The following is an 18983-nucleotide window of genomic DNA, read 5'->3' as shown; positions in this document are numbered from 1 at the left end:
ATAGAAACATAGAATATTTTAGGCTGGAAAAGACCTTTAAGGTCAACTCCAACCCTTAGCCCAGATCTGTCAAGTGCACCACTAAACCATGTTCCTATGTGACACATCCACATACCTTTTAAATACAGCCAGAGATGGTGACTCCATCACTTCCCATGGCAGCCTGTTGCAGTGTTTGACAACCCGTTCAATGAAGAAATGTTTCCTAATATCCAATTTCAACCTCCCCAGGAGCAACTTGGGATCATTTCCTCTTGTCCTATCACTTGCTACTTTCAAGAAGAGACTGACCCCATCTTGCTACAACCTCTTTCCTCCTTTCAGGTAGTCGTAGAGTGCAATAAGGTCTCCCCTCAGCCTCCTTTTCCCCAGGCTAAATAACCCCAGCTCCCTCAGCTGTTCCTCATCTGACTTACTCTCTAGACCCTTCGCCAGCTTCAGTGCCCTTCTCTGGACAAGTTCCAGCAACTCAATTTCCATCTTGTAATGAGGGGCCCAAAAATGAACACAGGATTTGAGGTGCAGCCTCGCCAGTCCCGAGTACAGGGGCAGGATCACTGCCCTGGTCCTGCTGGCCACACTATTTCTGATACAAGCCAGGATGCCACTGGCCTTCTTGGCCACCTGGGCACACTGCTGACTCATGTTCAGCTGGGTGTTGGCTAGCATCCCAGGTTCTTTTCCACTGGGCATCTTTCCAGCCACTCTGCCCCAAGTCTGTAGCACTGCACGGAGTTGTTTTGACTTGATGCTTAGGGAGACAGTGTTAAAGGTTTTACTAAAGTCCAGGTAGACAATATCCACAGCCATTCCCTCATTCACTCAGCTGGTCACCTTGTCACAGAAAGAGGTCAGGTTGGTCAAGCAGGACCCGCCTTTCATAAACCCACGCTGGCTGGGCCTGATCACCCAGTTGCATGCTGTGTCACGGCACACATGATGATCTGCTCCATAACATTCCCCAGCATTGAGGTCACGCTGACTATCCTGTACTGTCCCAGATCCTTCTTCTGGACCTTCCTGTAGATGAGCATCATATTTGCCAACCTTCAGTTGTCTGGGACCTCCCTGGTTCACCAGAACTGCTGATAAATGACTGAAAGGGGTTTGGTGAGCTCTTCCACCAGCTCCCTCAGTATCCTTGGGTGGATTCCATCCAGCCCCATAGACGTGTGTGTTTCTAAGTGGTGTAGCAGGTTGCTGACCATCTTCCCTTTGGTTGTGGGGACTTTGTTCTGCTCCCCATCCCTGTCTTGCAGCTCAGGGGTCTGGGTAGCCTGAGATCAACTGGTCTTACTATCAACAACTGAGACAAAGAAGGCATAAAGTGCCTCAGCCTTTTCCTCATCCATTGTCACAATGTTCCCTCTCACATGTAGTAAAGGATGGAGGTTCTTCTTAGCTATTTCTTATTGCTAATGTATTTACAGAAATATTTTTATGTCTTTTCCAGCAGGATCCAAGATCCTTTGCCAAAGAATTCTTTGAAAGAGTTGATCTGTCCATGTATTATAATGGTTTGATTGATATATGTCACATACTTCTAAAAACATATAATATTCCCCAGGGAAGGACCTAAAAAACCCTGTAAGCTAGTGGGGGAGGAAGACCCTTAATAAGCAATGAGTTCAGGCATGCATTATTCAGAGAAGTCAGAGATGATGTGGGACTTTAATAAATTGTGAGGTGACACATTTTCCCACTGGTTTCACCTTTTTCATTGGAAATGATTTCACAGTACACATTGACTGGCTGATGTCAGAGGAAAATATCAGAGGAAAATCACTGCCAGGAAACATAAGGCAAAGAATACAAGGAAATCATGGCTAGGCTTCACGAACGAAGATTTGGGAAGGACTCTTCCCACATTTGCTACAGGCTCCCTGGTGGCTAAAGAGGCCAATGCGAGATAGACAAGTCTGGTTGAAAAAGGCGCAGCAGAAAGATTCCTTGGATGGTATCGGCAACTGGCTTTTCCCTTTTTTTTTTGACGAGGAAATAAGCCCTTGGTTTATACTCAGCATGGTGGCCTCAAGTTAGTCATTACCACTCAGGGTAGATACTTTGTAGTGATCCTGGGTAGGCGACTGAATATGTCATCTCCATGCTCAGTGCTGATGAAAAATAAACCAAGCAGTGTGAGATAACGATGAAAGGAGAAAAGAGAAAGGGAAAATCAGTATGCTCATGTATGGTGATACGCCTACACTGTGTGTGCGATGTGCAGCATTGGATACTGAACTAGATGAGTCTTTGATCTAAGCTAAGGGTACCCATTTTATCTGGCTTATAGGATGAAGTATCTGTATATATACTATATATGTATACTACTGTGCATCTATAGGCTCAATTCAGAGCCAAAGCCTAAGTGTTTGTTTCCTTTTTCTGTGCCTGAGGGTGTCTAAGACAACAATTTAGGGCTGGCATTTAAGGGCATTTTTATTTCCTCAATTAACAGCAACACTTCTATCAGCTCAATGGTTCAGTAGGGAATAACTAAAAATCTTAGTGAATTTACCTGACTCAGTACTTTAGGAGCATTCATTATAAAAAAAATGTGTGGTTTTTTTGAGAGATTACAAGGGTCTTTTTATCACTTCTTTGAATGATTGAAGTAGGTGAATTTGCATTTGCCTGCTTATTTGCAGTTTTGGTCTTTTAACAACCATTGATTATACTTTTTACAATCACATGAATGCCTTGCTATTTACCAACATACCTTCACAAAGACTCTAACAAGATCTATCATATCTCTTATTTAATGTTTCTAGGTTTTGTTCTTTTATTTCTCTATCAAATACATGTATATTTTTTGAATGGGAATATCTCATTACTAGTCTCTTTTTCCGATCAGTTTCATACCAAACTTCTTTGAATAAAATTATTTTTTTTAATGTGAATTAGCTCTCAGTATACCAGTTCTAAACTGGTTTTCCTCTATATATATGACCTTAGAGTGTATGATAAATCAATTTTTATTTCACAAAAAAAGGCAAATGAGAATAAAACTGTGAGTGGCAAAATAATTACTTCCTCATTGTTCAGGTCATCTACAGCTGATACAGAAGTTTTTCCATCCTGACTTGAAGAATTGAATGCTTGATCTAAACTTTTATGTAAACAATTATTTTCTCTCAAGTCAGACTTTTTCTACAGTAGACTCTAAATAATGTCCACAGTTCCTTATCTGTATTATCTTCATATCCAATAAATGACCTTAAAATCTCAACAAATTTCCTGAAAATGGTTTTGAATTTTTTTCCATTTTATTGTTAAATGATAGGAAAATTGACCACTTAATAGCAACTTATAAAATAAAAATAACATGGAACATTTTCATTATTTCTCTTTCAAAATGTTAACAAAGCAAACATATTCATGAAAATATTCTGATTTCTCTGACTCTGCTTTCTTACATGGAAATTGCTCTCTCAGATAACTTCCAAGAAGTTTTTCTGAGAAAGGATTTCAAAGGGGAACATTAAGGACTGCAGGAAGAATCTGGGTATTTGTGCAACCTGGGAAAGTATCTCAAATGAAGAAAAATCTTGAGCATTTGTGAAGCACTGTTGTAAGTAATAGAATGATGAAGTTGTAGGTCAGTTATAAGCCTACTACCATTAAAGGTAAGTAGGGATCTCGAGCTCAAAGGATTTAAGGATTTCTTAGCTTTGATTTAGGCATACTTAGCACTGAATGCCTATGGACCAGTAATAAAAATAATTGCTTTTACATTAAGCCATGAAGGAAAATATATTTAGAACAAGTTGGTAAAAAATTTCCTGCTTTAGAGACAGTGAATCCTCTTAGACATAGTCCTGACTTGCAGGATTCTGTTTCTGGTGAGGAAACCTGTGCTTCAGAACTTACTTCAGGAAGGATCCCAATAGTTCAGAGATTTCCGAAGATCAGGGGATGTGAAGTGTCATCTGTGCTGTAATATTGGGGTGTTGGGTTTGGAGCTTTAGTAATTATGTGTGTGGAGGCGAATTAGAAAAACAAACGTGTTTGTTAAGAGATTAATTCAATCACCATTAGTATGAGAGCCGGAGCATTCACAAAGGCCAGAGACCAGTTCAAACTGGTTTTCATAATCCCCACCCACCTAAGTTCTACCAAAGGCATTAATTTAAAAACATTGCATCATCAGGGGAAAAAAATACTCTCACTGGCTGATCAATGAACCTGAGAGCAGGACATTGTCACCTAGAAGTTCTTGTGACCTGATTAACCTTTTTGCTCTCTACAGCTGAGCCCCATTCTTGCTGACCCCAGCCTTAGGAGTGCCTTAATGCTCTGCTGCTCTATGGAAGAAGACACCTGGGTATTTAGTGAAAACCATCTGGCCTTTCCCTGGTCCCCAGAGGTTGACTTTTGTTGAAGGGGCTTGCTGTGACTCCTTTGGGAATGCTTTCCTTTATGATTCTTCAACAGGCTCTATTTGCCATTGCTCTCAAAGCTGATGGAGGAAGCAGGAGTAGAGGAATGGTGTGCCAAGATGATAGTGGTCTGCAAGTGACTGCGGGTGATGTGAAGAAAGGCAGGAAAAGGATATCAGAGGAGATAACAGTACGTAGGATCCAACATTAGACAGGGTATCAACAGGTTTGGGGTAGGGAAGTCTTCATCTGTATCGAAATAGTTACAATTCCAAAAATTTTCTGTTAAAACTAAGAGATTTGAGATGCTTGTATAATGGTTGATGACAGAGAAAAATGACTTTGTTGAACTTGTCTGAATATTGATCTAGAGTAGGATTTTTTAAAGTTATGTGATGTTGAGCTAAATCTTCTCCCAATGTAATTAAAACTAGTGACCACAGCGAAATTTGATCTACTCTATATCCATTCAAAACAAAATTGAAACCTGCCTTCCTTCTGCTCTTGTTCCCTGGTGGATTCCTGTGTTTGTACCCTCATTTTCAACAGAGCTGTTCTGTATGAGTAGGGAGACTGACAAGGTGTAATAAAAAAGGTAAATTGACTCTTTTGCTTGCAAGACCACTTTCTGGGTCCTTTCTTTGAGCATTAACCAAAATCCATATGGTATGCTTGGGCAGGTGAGCTTCTGAGTCACAGAATAATGTCATTATTGTTTACTTCAATCCACTTTGATCAACCTTATTTGATCAGCTGTGCAATTAAAGGTAGACACTTGATTAAGTATCGCTCAGGAGTACAAAGGAGGTAAAGAAAGCAATTCAGATGAGATGGTCCCAGATAGCAGGGTCAGTGGATCAAATGGGAAGGTGAGGAAGAACTTTTTAATGAAGGCTTTCAGAATAATGTTAGTTGCTTAAGTCTTGAATTACTCATTGGGATGGTTCTTGTTAACTACATTTTCATGTTGTATAGACACATATTTATTAAAATTTTAAGTACTATATTGCTGTAGGAAACCCATAATTAATTGATTAATTTCTTTATTTCTTTAACGCAAGAACATTATTAGGAAAGGACAGGCCAGTAGTTACACAGCATTGGGTTGGGACTTGGGAGTTTCTACTTCCCTTCCCAGCTCAGTCACAGGTTCACTCTATGGAAACTTAGCTTCTTTGCTGCTTATACCTACCCACTAAGGCTGATCATCCTTCATTTCTTAGCATACACAGCCAGAGCAGGATTCAGGCCTTATCATAGGTAAATAATATGGTTTTAAAAGCACAGTACTGGATGGGCAGTAGAGGAAGGGGCTCAGGTGAAGCAATCCCTGCTGGCATATGCTTGGGTCAAATCAAAAGGTGAAAAAAAAATTCAGTTAGCACAATGGTCTTATCCTTCTCTATTTCCCTGTACAAAGTTCTTGTGTTGTAGGTACTGGCAACAGATATTTGCATCTTCTAGTCATGAAAGAAAAATTTTGTAAAAGGATTGGATTGTGCAGTGTTGTATGGTGCATACAGATTATTAATACTTGCAATTTATGTGTGCTTAATTACCTCTCCCCATGCTGTACTGTACCTGGGTAACTACCATCCCTTGAATAAAACTGCTAAGCATATCAGGAAAGAAGACACTTTCTGTAAAGTACAGAGGACTGTTTATGGAAGCTTGCAATTCAGGAACATTTCCATTTTCACTTTGAAGCTGTATAAAGCTGCATCCTGCAGACCACAGATTTTCAAATTGTGTATCACTGTTACCAAGGGAGGTGCCGTGGAATCAAACCGATAAAAAATTATCCTGTCTTCATTAACCTCAATAAGAACTAAAGCGATGCTAAAGGTCATTGAAAGTAACTTTTTATTTTCATGCCATCTAATCTCAATGACAAAGTTTGATGTGTCATTTTTATTTTACAGATGAGGAAACTGAAGCCTATCAGTGTTAGTGATGTTCCCAAGGTCAAAACTGAGCTGCTTAGCAGAGATAGCCATCTATCCTTAAATTTCAGTCCATTGGTTCTCTCATCGGGTAGTCCATCCCAATCTGAAATCATTTCAGTATCTTGAAAAGTACTTGGGCAATGGAAAATATATTGGAGATCTATAAAGTCAATAAGAGTACTTTTTCATCTATTTTGGGGGTTAGAAGGAAAATAAAACAGAGTAAAAAAATATTTTTTCACAGTACCTCTGCTGGAAATCATCAAGATATTAAATCTCAGTAAGCTCTTTCGTTACTAATATTAATATTGCAGAAACATTCAAGTCTGAAAAGAAAGTCCACAGTAAAGATGTTACATGTAGAAATAATGAAAAACAGGCCTTCTTTTGAAAGATTCTGGGGCCTACATAACGGGTATTTATGCTAAAGCAACCTGTCTACTCTCCTGCTCCTTTTACAGGAGGTCTCAAGTCTTCTATAGGTCTTGTGTCATACCTGCCAACCTGCACACACTGAAGCAGCAGTAGGAGATTCAGTTGTTGGTGCACCATACATGTAACACACCTGCTACATTTACTGTATAATTTGCAACTGGCATTGAAACTGAAAAATGATGAGTGTTCGCTATCGGTGATTGCCATTGGTATAGTAATTTTTTTAAAAACTCTTGTCCCTGCTCTCTACTTAGTTCATATGAGTAATACTAATTCAGATGAAAAAAAAAGTTCCATGAGCAGAATTTCCTTCTTCTTGTGAATGTTTTTTTTCACTGTATATAGACTATATTTCATCCTCATTTCACAGTCCCCTTCTAAACCATTGAATTTTTTCTTTCTGACAGCACAGTGGAAGAGATTCTTCAATAAGTATTGAGAGGATGGGATAACCACTGTGTGCAGATTGCACCTTTATTCTTCACTGTATATGTCATCCAGACTAGAAAAATCATAGTTCACCAGACATGCATATATCTTCAATCTTAACATTCTCCCTGCACTCTGACTGCCTGATCCTTCCCAAAGACTTCTGCGTAACTCAAAACTATCAGTGAGGGAATGGAAGGGAAGGCAATGTCCATTTTCTTCCTAATTCCATACTCCATTTCCTTCACATTGCTGCTAGGTTAATATACTTGTGATCTATATACCTTACACTTGCAAATCTTTGTGTAACTTATAATAGGTATATAGAGATAAAGATTTTTTTATATTTGAAGTAACCTGTGTGTCTGTGAGCTGTAATCCCAGAACAGCTATTATTGTTGCTAAATTGACAAAAAATCTCTAATTTCCTTTGAACACTGGACAAGTTGAGTGGTTCTGTTGCCACGAATATACCAGTCATTGGTTAATTAAGAACTCTTTAAACCTGTTTCAGAATGGTCTGTTCAAAACAAAACCAATAGTCAGGAAGATGTTTGCAGGATGTTAGCGAATGCATGAACTATTATATGGGTCTATTTCTTCTAAAGATGTCAAAATATGAGTTGGGGTGTGGTATCGAAACTGACCTACATGAAATGCGCAGCAGTAACATGGACTTGGGCAATGTAGACTTCGTCGTGATTTTAATTATCAGAAGGAATAAAACCCATCTGTTTGGTTATTTCAGTATTCTGTACTTTTATTCCTATTAAAAATAAATAATAGAGTGAAAGATCTAGTTCAGTATATAAAAGATCAGTACGAAGCTGGTTAACGTGGTTTCATGACTTAGTTTTAGAGTTGAAATTGTGGTCAGTAGACAGTTGGGATTGTAATGGCTCGTGGCAGTGCGTGGTGCACCTGGCATGCGTGCATGTCCTCATCATTTTAGTTTCAAGCTGCTGTAGCACCTTATTGCTGCTTCTATAATGAAATGCTAGGGAAATGCCTTGTTAAATTTTAGCTTAGCATTATTAAAAACAAAACAGTAATTACAAGGCATCACAAATGAAAGAGAAAACAAGAGGCTTATAACCATTTTGTAACACAGTTCATCCTTGACCACCGTGATCTGTCAGTCACCTAGGCTTTGATGAGTAACATAATCTCTGTGTTTGTGACCTTTACAGAGAGAATTAGAAGGAACAAGTAAAAAGGAAAGGGGAGGGGAGTTGGGGGGTGGGGGGTTTGGAGTGAAGAAATAAAGAGGAAAACAAAGAAGGGGAGTGTCCAGACAAGGTTTATCTATGTCCTGTCTCCATGTTTATCTATGTTTATAATGACAAAATTACACATGTGAGTAAACAAGTACAAAGGAAAGACTCGTCCCAAATGGGGAAATGTATTTCGTGTCACCACTCAATCATGGTCTTTGTTGTTAACTGGAAAAAATCAGTCAGCTTGATTCATCAGCACTTAATTCCTATTCGAAAAAGTTAATAGAAACAAGCAGTACTTGTTTTCATTTGAACAATTTAGAAGTGTGTGAGAGGGCAAAGAGAACTGCTCACATGCAGTATGTGCACGTGTGGGAGTAAACAGCTTGCTCCTTGTATTCCCGCCACCTGCCTGAGGCAGTAACTGAGATCCACACAGTACTGAGATAGATGAAGGGACCACATCAGCCAGACTAGGAAATCCATCAGGGAAATATGTCTATCACATATCCTCTCAGTGGTATGCAGCTACAGACAGAGAGAGAAGGTACGGGCAATTAGCTTGTCATCCATACACAGGCTGAGGATCAGGCAGAAGATTTCGCTCTGGATAGACTTTGGAAGAGCACCAAGCTGATGTGATACATGGCTGTCAGCTCCATGCATACTTCATCACAGCACAGAGAGTCTGACTTCTGGCACCAAGAGTCGCTGTCTGTTTCCAGTGGTTCCAGGTACAACCTCCTGGTTTCCAGTAGGCTCCTAATTACACAATGTTTGCCCTCATCTGCTCCGCATGGTCAAAGGCAACAGAGAGGATGTCACAGCTACTCTTCAAATGGCGGAAGATTGTCAGCTTCTTTGGCTGAATAATAGAGATGATCCTCGCAAACCTGTTTCGTCAATATTTACTTTGTTTCCTCCTTTTTTTTGGTTGGCTCTAATTTTTATCAGATCTGTTTAATGTTTAACAGCACTAATTAAGCAGAAGATGATGTACTAGTATAAGTAACAGTGTGGGGAACAACATGGTCAGCTGAACGCAACGAGGCTTCTGATTTCGTAAGTACTACACACGCACTTTTCTTGGAGACTTGCAAACAATGATTTCTGTGGTCGGTGAAATTTTAATATTAGGTTAATTTCATTTGTCTGCTTGTGATTTGGTTCTATGCAGATGTTGCAATGGAAGATTAATCAAGCAGACATGCAAGGGACCAGTGGGACCTGCTGTTCTGGGGGAATATGCTTAGCCTGAAATCAAACTAAAATAACCTTTGAAGTCATGGGGACTTATTAAGTAGTTGTCAAAACAGAATACTGATGTAATCGCCTTTTAGGTTGGAACAGTCTTCACAGTGACTCAAAATTAGTATAATCCCACTATTGACTGAACAACCAGGTACAATTTATAAACTCTTTCAAGTGACTTAATTTAAAAAACAATAACTGAATTGCTAAGGCCAGGCTTTCTAATTAGACAGGGGTGAGTGTAACGGGGGGCGGGTGGAAGGCCACAATTTAAATTTAATTGCCCCTTTTATTCCCATAGACAAACTAATATGTGGTCTGGAAGAGAATTATTTTCTGAATTTCCAATTTGCATAAAAAGTACTGCCAGATTTAGTAAAGCCTTTCCAATTTCTTCAGCTTTGAAGTGTTAACAAAAATATTTGTGTCTGAAATTTTCTAATCTCAAAATGTTGAAATTAATGTGATTTCATCTCTAAAGGGAAAAGTATGGGAGGAAAACTTGATGACAATATTCAGTGTTTTCCAGCTTCTGGTAGAAGCACTTGTTTCAGATTTCTATAGAGAGCTCTGACACTAACAAAAGTTTTTTAACTGATCTGTTATACTAGAAGCTATAACAGAGACATGCCTAATATAAGCTTGCTGCAGAAAAAAACCCTAAGCCATACTCTTTGCTTCAGAAATTCTTTGAAATTCAGGCTAAGTTCTGTATGGACACAGGAAGTGAACATGGACAGATAAAAATTATCTTCTCATTTGAGTGTTCAATATCTCAAATATCTAGAGAAAAACAGCCTACAAGATGTAAAACATCAAGTATTTTTTGAACACTCTGTGTACTACATTATTACTTCATTTTTCCACATAAGGTTTGTTTGGGTTTTGGTTTTGGGGGTTTTTTTGGCTGTGAAGAACAGGGAGAGTTCTGCTTAAAAGAGATGCAAATAGCTGAATCATATTCCCACCTAGAGCCATACTCCATCTTTTGGTTTAAGGAAATTCAAATTTAGTGTTACCACTTGTTACTGCAGATCACTGCAGTAGACCCTGTCTTCTCTCAGGCACACTCAGCATACTCAGATCTAAGCAAATATGAGAACACACAGCTAGTGTATACATTTGCTGTAAAAACAAGAAAGATCATCAATAAAAAAATAAAACAAAATCCTTGAACTTGGGCTGCCCTCAGAAACCCCATCTAAATGTTGTTTGGATAGTAAATACAATCATCTTTCACATCTGGGAATGAGTGTAGGACCAAGACAACTTTACCTGGGCAGGACACAGGAAAATATGTTCCTGGAAGAAAAGGCTACAAACAGGCTGCATTGACTGGAAACCAGAAGAGAAGCCATAACGGTAGAAAAGTTCTAGAAATATTTTCATGCAGAAGCTACAAGAGCAAAAATCTCATTTTCATTGATAGCTTGTTACAGTTCTGAATAGGGTTTGTATGAGATGCCTCCAGAACAGCAGGGAACTGAATTCAGTTAACCAGAGACTTGTCCAAGCTCCTGTGGAGAGCAGGGGCTCACATGAAGGATATTACATCAGCATTAGGAGAACAAGCATGACAAAGAAACTTGCCACCTCCAAAGAAATTAATCTATATCCTTTGATTTCCAAATGGGATCAATGGTCCTCTTCCTCTTGGATCCAGGTCTTTCCCACATCCCATGCAAGTTAACCCATTGGTGAGGGGCAAAACATCATTTAACAAATTACAAACACTTGTTGCAGCCCCCTAAAAAAGAAAGGTTCCTTCACTGGAAACATGCACCTCATTTTCTGATGCAAACCTGCTGCTTCCCACATGTCTTTGTGCCCACTTCTGTGTGCAGTGCTGTCATGTCACGGGATGCTCCAGGCTTTTGCCTTGAATTTTGCCTTGAAGTTCATGCCTTTCTTCCACCACCAGCTGTGGCCAATGACTGGCCATGTGAGTAAGTAAACAGGGCCGTGAGGTAAACAGAGGTGTGAATTTAACAAGCACCAGATGGTCTGTGATAGCTGTCTGCCTCTATGCTGCTGCTCTGGTGGAAGTGAGGGAATTTACCCCACTTCCAGCAAGTAGCAAAAAGCCTCACATTTCCTCACATTTATTAAATTGCTTTTGGGCAGATGCTGTGGAGTATTTGATGTCTTTGAAACCCACACCCCATCTTCCCTCATGGAACTTGTTTGTTTAGATGTACCCTATAATGAGACAACAATCATAGGAAAATAATGTAATTGTTAATTGAGATTATTGTGGACTTTAGCTCTGTGTTTTCATAGCCAATGTATTGCAATGAAGAAAAGTATTACCTTTTCAGGCCAGTTACAATGAAATATGATGGTTTATTATGCTGACATTTTAATCTATAACTTGGATGAATTTATTAATTAAATTTGACATTGTACCCATGAGAATTTTAAATATCATATGTATATTAGATATCTGCAGTTGCACTATGTAATATTTATGATAACAAACTATTTATTATTCCTTACTACCAAGCACATCATTACCATCTGCTTATTTAATGACTGTTTATTTTGTGACAGAATAATTTCAAAAGAAGATGAAGTGTATCCTGCACCTGTGTTTACTCCTTGCTGTTCTTTGTGCTGTAACCCATTGCCACCGTGAAGTTATTTGCCATGAAGTCAACAATACTAATCTGCAAGATGGAACAGAAAATTTATTAACACATAACTGTGACAAGCAAGGCTCTAACTATGCAGATTTTGTATTTAGATTTTACAAACAGGCTATATCAAAAGAAGCTGATGAAAATGTTTTCTTTTCTCCCATAAGCATCTCCACTGCATTTGCCATGCTGGCTGTTGGTGCTAAGTCAACCACCCTGTCTCAGATTTTTGGAGGACTGGGCTTTGACGATCTGACTGAGGCTCGCATACGTGATATACATGACAGTTTTCACAAAGTTTTATCAGTACTGAACTGTGCTGATGCTAATATCACATTAAATATAGGGAATGCCATTTTTACAGCTACTGGGTATGAACCACAGGAGTCATTTTTACAAAATGCCAAACAATTTTATGATGCAGATTTTTTTAATAGCAATTTCCATAAACCAGAAGAAACTAAGAGGCAAATCAATAAATACGTAGAGGAGAAAACCAATGGGAAAATTACTGAATTAGTTGATCATCTTGAACCAAGTACTGTACTAGTTCTAGTTAACTACATTTATTTCAAAGGTAAGATATTTAACATAATATTCCAATAGATGGGTTTGATGCAAAATAAAAATTTACGGAACTCCTGATGATTTGTTACCAGAGTGACTATTTAGGATAGTGTGCAGAACCTTCAAAGTAGAGATTAGATCTGGCCAAGAGCAGGGTATCTGATTGTTGAGAAATACTGATTGCTTAATCATGACCCAGTTTGCCTGAAAGCTGTAGACAGAGAAGTCCCTCTCTAGTGGACCTCTCATAGACAGGGATCCACTGCACATAGTCTCACTGGTCTGAGGGCATAATGACTAAAGATATTTCCAAGATCTCTATACTGACTGTGCATGCCCGTCAAACTTGGTAGACTGATACTCTTGCATAGGGTCCCCAGTTTTATGGTAGATCCACTAGGTGCATTGCACGAAAATTTGGGACAGAGTATTTTGAGGGCCTGTGTCTCTGGAGCCTTGCTCAAACGTTAAGACCCTTTATCCTGGTGATGAATTCCTCACCAGGCTGAGTGCAGTCAGCTTTTGTAGGGGCATAGCCTAATAGGAAAGGCATGAGAAGAAGGTCCTGTGGCTGAATGTTTAAGTCATTGTATTTAAATGGTATAAAAGGCATTACATACTGCTACAGTAGAAGGACTCTCAATTGGTCCTCATCAGCCTTTTGTTGGTTTTCAGCAAGACAGGATTTATTCATACTTACTATGCTGAGCTTACTGCACAGCTAAAATTGCTTTATTGTGTGTTATGCAGGAGGTTGAAATTATTCAGTGATCATATTCTCCCATAAATAGCCCTCCATTGTCCTACATTTAATTTGGCCTAATTCAGAAGAGCCATTTCTTATGATTATCACATTTGAGGGCAATATCTTCTCTTTTCCCCCATTAGCTGCCTGGGAAAAGTCTTTTGATCCTTTGCGTACATATGAGGATGATTTTTTTGTGAACACAAATGCATCTGTTAGAGTCAACATGATGCAGCATGACAGTATCTCTAACACTTACTACGACCAGGATCTCTCCTGCGAGGTGATAGAGCTGCCTTACCAGGGCACTGCACGAGCATTGCTCATTCTGCCTGATGATGGAAAGATGAAGCAAGTGGAAGATGCTCTCTCCAAGGAAACTCTTTGTAAATGGAATAACAGACTTATGCCCAGGTAACTCTAGGTAGATGGATTACTATATTTGAGAACAATTCACTGTTTTTAAAAGGAAGTGCTAATTTCACATCATCTCCTACTGGGTATAATGTCCTGATTTCATAAATAAGCAATTCCCCAAATGAGTCAGAGCAGAGCATAACTACTAAGAAACTGCAGGCTCTCTGACCAGACAGAAGGGGTCACAGCATTGTAACAATTGCCTCAAGACTTGCTTGGCTGCCTTTTGACTACCATACCGCCTCTTTCATGGTGCCAACGCAATTCATTTGCTTCACCATGAATTTTATCATGATAGATTTTATCCTCCTTTTCCCTTATTTTAGGCTTTCCACAGTCAGTCTGCTTATTCTCTGTAACTCTCTGGTCAAAAACTCTGCTAGTTGTGTATGTGGCACTGGGATGAATGAGTGGGAATGAAGAAATTTGTTTCTTTTCGCAAAAATCAAATGGAGAATGTAGAAACAAGAAGATGGAGCATCTCTCTGGATGCCAAGATTGCTCAAGGAATACAAATGCTGCCATCAAACAAGTCTGCAATCAAAAGAATTCTTTCAAGTGTGGCTGAATTGCATACTATCCATCCTGCTGGCTGAAATAGGCCCGGAATACCTCACTGTTGTTTTGTTTTCTTTGATCAACAGGAGATTAAATCTGCAGTTACCAAAGTTTTCTATTAGTGGGTCTTACGATGTTAAAAACCTGTTTGAGAAAATGGGCATTACTGAAGTGTTCTCAGGTAATGCTGATCTGTCGGGAATTAGTGGCAGCCATAATCTCCAGGTTTCACAAGTAAGTGCTAGTGATGGGGTGGTGGTTGGTTGTTTTGGTCAATTGTGTCTGGGGTTTTTAAAGACTTTCTTCCCCTCCTTTTATTGTTGAAGTTATAAGTAAAACTCACAATGAAACCTAGGGGCTTGCTTAGTAATTTTGCTTTTCTACAGAAAGAATCTTCTGGATCACTTTTGTATTGCTTTAATATTGCTATTAAAAAGCTGGATATTAAGTACATGGAAAAGTTGAACAACTTTAAATGATTTCTTGGCACTGGAATATAATATTTTATATGATATTGTGTCAAGTAAACTGTAAATGAGGAGTATATTATGATCTTTGTGTTGATTAGTACCTAATTTTTTAATATTTTCAGTTTCCAGGAGATTTTCAATTTGCAGAAGCAGAATTTCACTATGTCAGTTTAAGCTATGATTTAATGTTAAAGATGACAAATACTAACCCTGCAGTAGCATTTAAATAGCAGTCTTTCATTAACCTTGGAATAAGAGAAAGTGTTGCTATTGGAAGTCCAAACCATCTAAGAAAATAAACTAGTTTGTGCATGGGCTGTTATTATCTCCCTCTACTCAGCACTAGTGAGAATGTACTTACAATATGTCCCTGTTTATTTTTGGCTCTCCTTGTTCAGTCCTGACATAGAAAACACTCCTGTTTCAGACCACTGGAGATTTACCATAAAAGAAAATTTCATCCATTGGATTTATCACTGCTTTCTTCTCCTAAATATTCCATAAGAAGAGAATTTATTTTACCTCCCTCTTCCTGTGCCATATATAAACCACAGTGTTTTCTTCTTTTCCCTGTAGGCAATTCACAAGGCCCTGCTGGAAGTTGATGAGGCTGGAACTGAAGCTGCAGGAGCCACTGCTATAATCTCTACCAGAGTTCTGTATCCTTCTGTTACCATCACATTCAACAGGCCCTTCGTTTTGTTGGTACAAGACAAGCAAACTAGCACTACACTTTTCTTTGGGAAAATTGTTGATCCTACTAAAAAGTAATTGCTGAGTTATTTGGCATATTGGTGTTGGGCACGAATTGTAATGGGTACAGTGTTCACATACACGGGCTTGTTGTCCTCTCTGACTGAGGAATATTCAGAAGTAAATCAGGAATTCCTTGTCAAATTAATAAGCAAAAAATTATGAAAAAAATCTCATCAAGTAATGTTTTTTAAATGTAACATTTTCCCCAGTTGAGTGTTTGTATTGGGTTTGCATGGCAAGGTTGTGGTTGCGGGTGGGGCTACAGGAGTGGCTCCTCTGAGAAGCTGGTAGAAGCTTCCCTCACGTCCAACAGAGCCAATGCCAGCCGGATCCAGGACGGAGTTGGCACCAGCCAATGCGAAGCCCATCAGAGATGATAGTAATGCTTCTGTAATAACATATTTAAGAAGGAAAAAAAGTTATTTTGCAGAAGTAATTGCAGCCAGAGAAGAGCAGAGTGAGAATAAGTGAAAGAAACAGCCCTGCAGACAGCCAGGTCAGTGCAGAATGAGAGGGAGGAGGTGATCCAGGTGCCAGAGCAGAGATTCCCCTGTTCTGGGGAATCCAGAAAACCCTGGTGAGGCAGCTGTGCTCATGCAAACCCTGGAGGGATGCAGTGATCTACCTGCAGCCTGTGTAAGAGGTGGATGTCCAAAGGAGGCTGTGATCCATGGGAAACCCACACTGGAGCAGGTTCCTGGCAGGATCTGTCACTCCATGGAGAGAGGAACCCATGCTAGAGCAGGTTTGCTGGTAGGACTTGTGACCCTGTGGGGGACCTACGATGGAACAACCTGTTTCTGAAGGACTGCACCCCATGGAAGGGACCCATCCTGTAGCAATTCATGAGGAACTGTAGTCCATGGGAAGGACTCACACTGGAGAAATTTGTGGAGGACTATTGCCTATGGGAGAGACCCCATACTGGAACAGGGGTAGGACTCCCTGAGGAGGGAGCAGCAGCAGAAACTGTGATGAACTGACCACAACTCCTGTTCCCCATCTCCTTGCACTGCTGTGGGGGAGAAGGTAGTGTCTGGGAAAGAGGGATGGGTAGGGGGAAGGTGGTTTTAAGATTTGGTTTACTTCTCATTATCCTGCTGTGTTTTTGATTGCTAATAAATTAATTTAATTTCTCCAAGTGAAGTCTGCAGAGGTCAATAATGCTTAGACGATCCCAGTGGAGGCAAGAAGCTGGAATGCTTTATTGGACTTACAAGTTCATATTTAAAGGCTTTAGGGTCTACATATTCAACAGGGGGGTTACATATTCATTGGGGGCCAGAACTATTACAATTAGGGACTTTATAGGGATGAGGTAAAGGGGAAATCCTAAATTACCAACTTTTGGGTCTTAGCACTTACATCATAGGCAAAAACCCATCTTATCTTAGGGGGATTACATGGGGGGAGCAGGTAACACAAAGGGAGAGATAAAACATGAAAGTTTTTCTGCACAGGTTTGATGAGATCAGGGCATGGTTTCTCCAGGCTTGGGCAGGACATTCCAAACCCGTGACATCAATAAATCCTTGTCTGGACTCTAGATGGAGGTTTTTTCCCAGGCTCTGTCAGCCCAAGGCTTTTGTTTAAACCTAGTAGTTTTCTTTTTCTCATATCCAAAAATTTGGAATCCAACACAACTCTGTTTTTCCTTTGACAGTAATCTTTCCCTGTCCTTATGTCAACTAATGAAACTTTAATCATATTTTCTATCCCCTGTCCACTTGAGGAAGGAAGTGATAGAGCGGCTTTGGTGGGCACTTGGCATCCAGCCAGGGTCAAAACACAGTTGAAGTTATTAATATGTTTTCCAAATTTTCCTTGAAAGATAACTTTTTTAAAGTATGTTGTTATTTTTCAAAGTGAATTCTCTCTGCTAAGGAGTTTTACTACTCACCAAAACTTTTATCCCAACAGGTAACAAGTCTTGTAATGCTACTATGTCTTCTCCAGCACATGATGATGACCAGTATTCACCTGAGCTAGTCCCTACAAAGTCCTTTCTTCTTTACATTGCTCTTTGCTGCCTAGGCTGTTTATCCTCAATCAACCTATTCTTTCTCACGTTCCAACTCTTTGCCTAGGAGCTCTTAAGAAATCATTGACAAAAAAAAGAGAAAAATCCCTGAAACAATAGGCTTATTCTGCTGTAGCTCTCAACGTGTCTCTTTGCAGTTCAAAAAATCAGCAAAAAACTTTGAGACAGTGACATTAGGCATAGCATAAACTGTCAAAGAATTGTCCTGTGACAAATGTCATTCACGAATTATTGTTATGGCTGATAAATAAAATAAACATTGCAATTCAAATCCATCACTTAAGGAATTACTCCAGTCTCTTGCTATCATTCTATAAAGCTTTTGAAATCAACAAAACCCCTCAGTCACTCTTATTAACATATCAGGACGTCTGTAAAATATGTTTTATGTCTGTAAAATATGTTTTAAAGTCTGTTAAAGGAGTAAAACTATTCTCATATGGAAATTGAGATTCTTTACATTCTCTTTTTTGTGCCTATTTGGGTAAAACCTGTTTTCAAGAAAGACATGAACACTTCCTTTCTGTTGTGGGTCTGTAGATCACCACTCTTACTGCTGTGGAGTACTGAGGCTAAACTCTGTATAACAAAACATTTATCACACAGCTGCTGCCTCAAGGAGAGGCTAACTTTGACAGCTGTTCTCTCACTGCACTGCTTTAACTTGTGTCATTGCATATTGATCCTGGATACATTTTTTGCAAGTGGAGTTGAGTCCCTGTCTCTAGGAAGGTGATGTTTCTGAATGTGCTTGCTCATTTCCACAGTGATCCTGGCAATGTGCTGTGAGCACTGCAAAGGCAACGCAAACCCCAAATCAAAGCTCTCCCCCCACATCTCTCTGGCCTTCTGACTTGTTTTCCCAAACTTGGTCCACCCTACATAAAGGTGCTTTACTGAGGCCCATCAGTGCTTGAAGCATGGGTTTGGTGTGTGGAGGACTATGTTTCTGACTGAGGGAGACTTGGAGATTGCTGCTGTGTATGAGTCCATTTGCACCAAGTACCAAGAACTCGGTGGAAGCCCTGAGCTATTGCTTCTTCTGGGACAAGATGCCATCACTCAGCGGACTGGGAGAGACCACACCTCTGTGCAAAGCAGCGGCTTTTACAGAGTTGAGATCAATGATAACTTGC

The 18983-nt window shown here is 39.6% G+C and overlaps 1 protein-coding gene across 2 annotated transcripts; it reads left to right on the top strand.

The window, feature by feature from the left end:
* Positions 1–9340: 9340 nt before the first annotated feature.
* LOC113963101 (serine protease inhibitor 2.1-like) lies at positions 9341–17923 on the top strand. 2 transcript variants are annotated; one of them, XM_027673902.1, is made up of 6 exons: positions 9365–9468; positions 10941–11603; positions 12208–12870; positions 13749–14019; positions 14667–14814; positions 15627–17923. In XM_027673902.1, the coding sequence occupies exons 3-6, from the start codon at positions 12225–12227 to the stop codon at positions 15819–15821; spliced, it is 1260 nt and encodes a 419-aa protein (XP_027529703.1). In that variant the 5' UTR covers positions 9365–9468; positions 10941–11603; positions 12208–12224; the 3' UTR covers positions 15822–17923. The 2 variants fall into 2 exon arrangements, with proteins under 2 accessions (XP_027529702.1, XP_027529703.1); XM_027673901.1 differs by lacking the exon at positions 10941–11603 and having other exon boundaries at positions 9341–9468.
* Positions 17924–18983: the final 1060 nt, after the last annotated feature.

The sequence above is a fragment of the Neopelma chrysocephalum genome, unplaced genomic scaffold (assembly GCF_003984885.1).
Source record: "Neopelma chrysocephalum unplaced genomic scaffold, ASM398488v2 Primary Assembly neopelma1_24, whole genome shotgun sequence".
NCBI classification, from domain to species: domain Eukaryota; kingdom Metazoa; phylum Chordata; class Aves; order Passeriformes; family Pipridae; genus Neopelma; species Neopelma chrysocephalum.
The sequence above is the reverse complement of the archived record's forward strand: the minus strand, read 5'-3'. Positions and strand labels throughout refer to the sequence as shown.

What these genes read in the sequence shown, in the direction of transcription:
- LOC113963101 (XM_027673901.1), top strand. Translation starts at nt 12,225, where the DNA reads ATGAAGTGTATCCTGCACCTGTGTTTACTCCTTGCTGTTCTTTGTGCT. An exon ending in TAACTACATTTATTTCAAAG is followed by an intron (nt 12,871 to 13,748) that starts GTAAGATATTTA and finishes TTCCCCCATTAG; the next exon opens with CTGCCTGGGAAAAGTCTTTT. An exon ending in AATAACAGACTTATGCCCAG is followed by an intron (nt 14,020 to 14,666) that starts GTAACTCTAGGT and finishes TTTGATCAACAG; the next exon opens with GAGATTAAATCTGCAGTTAC.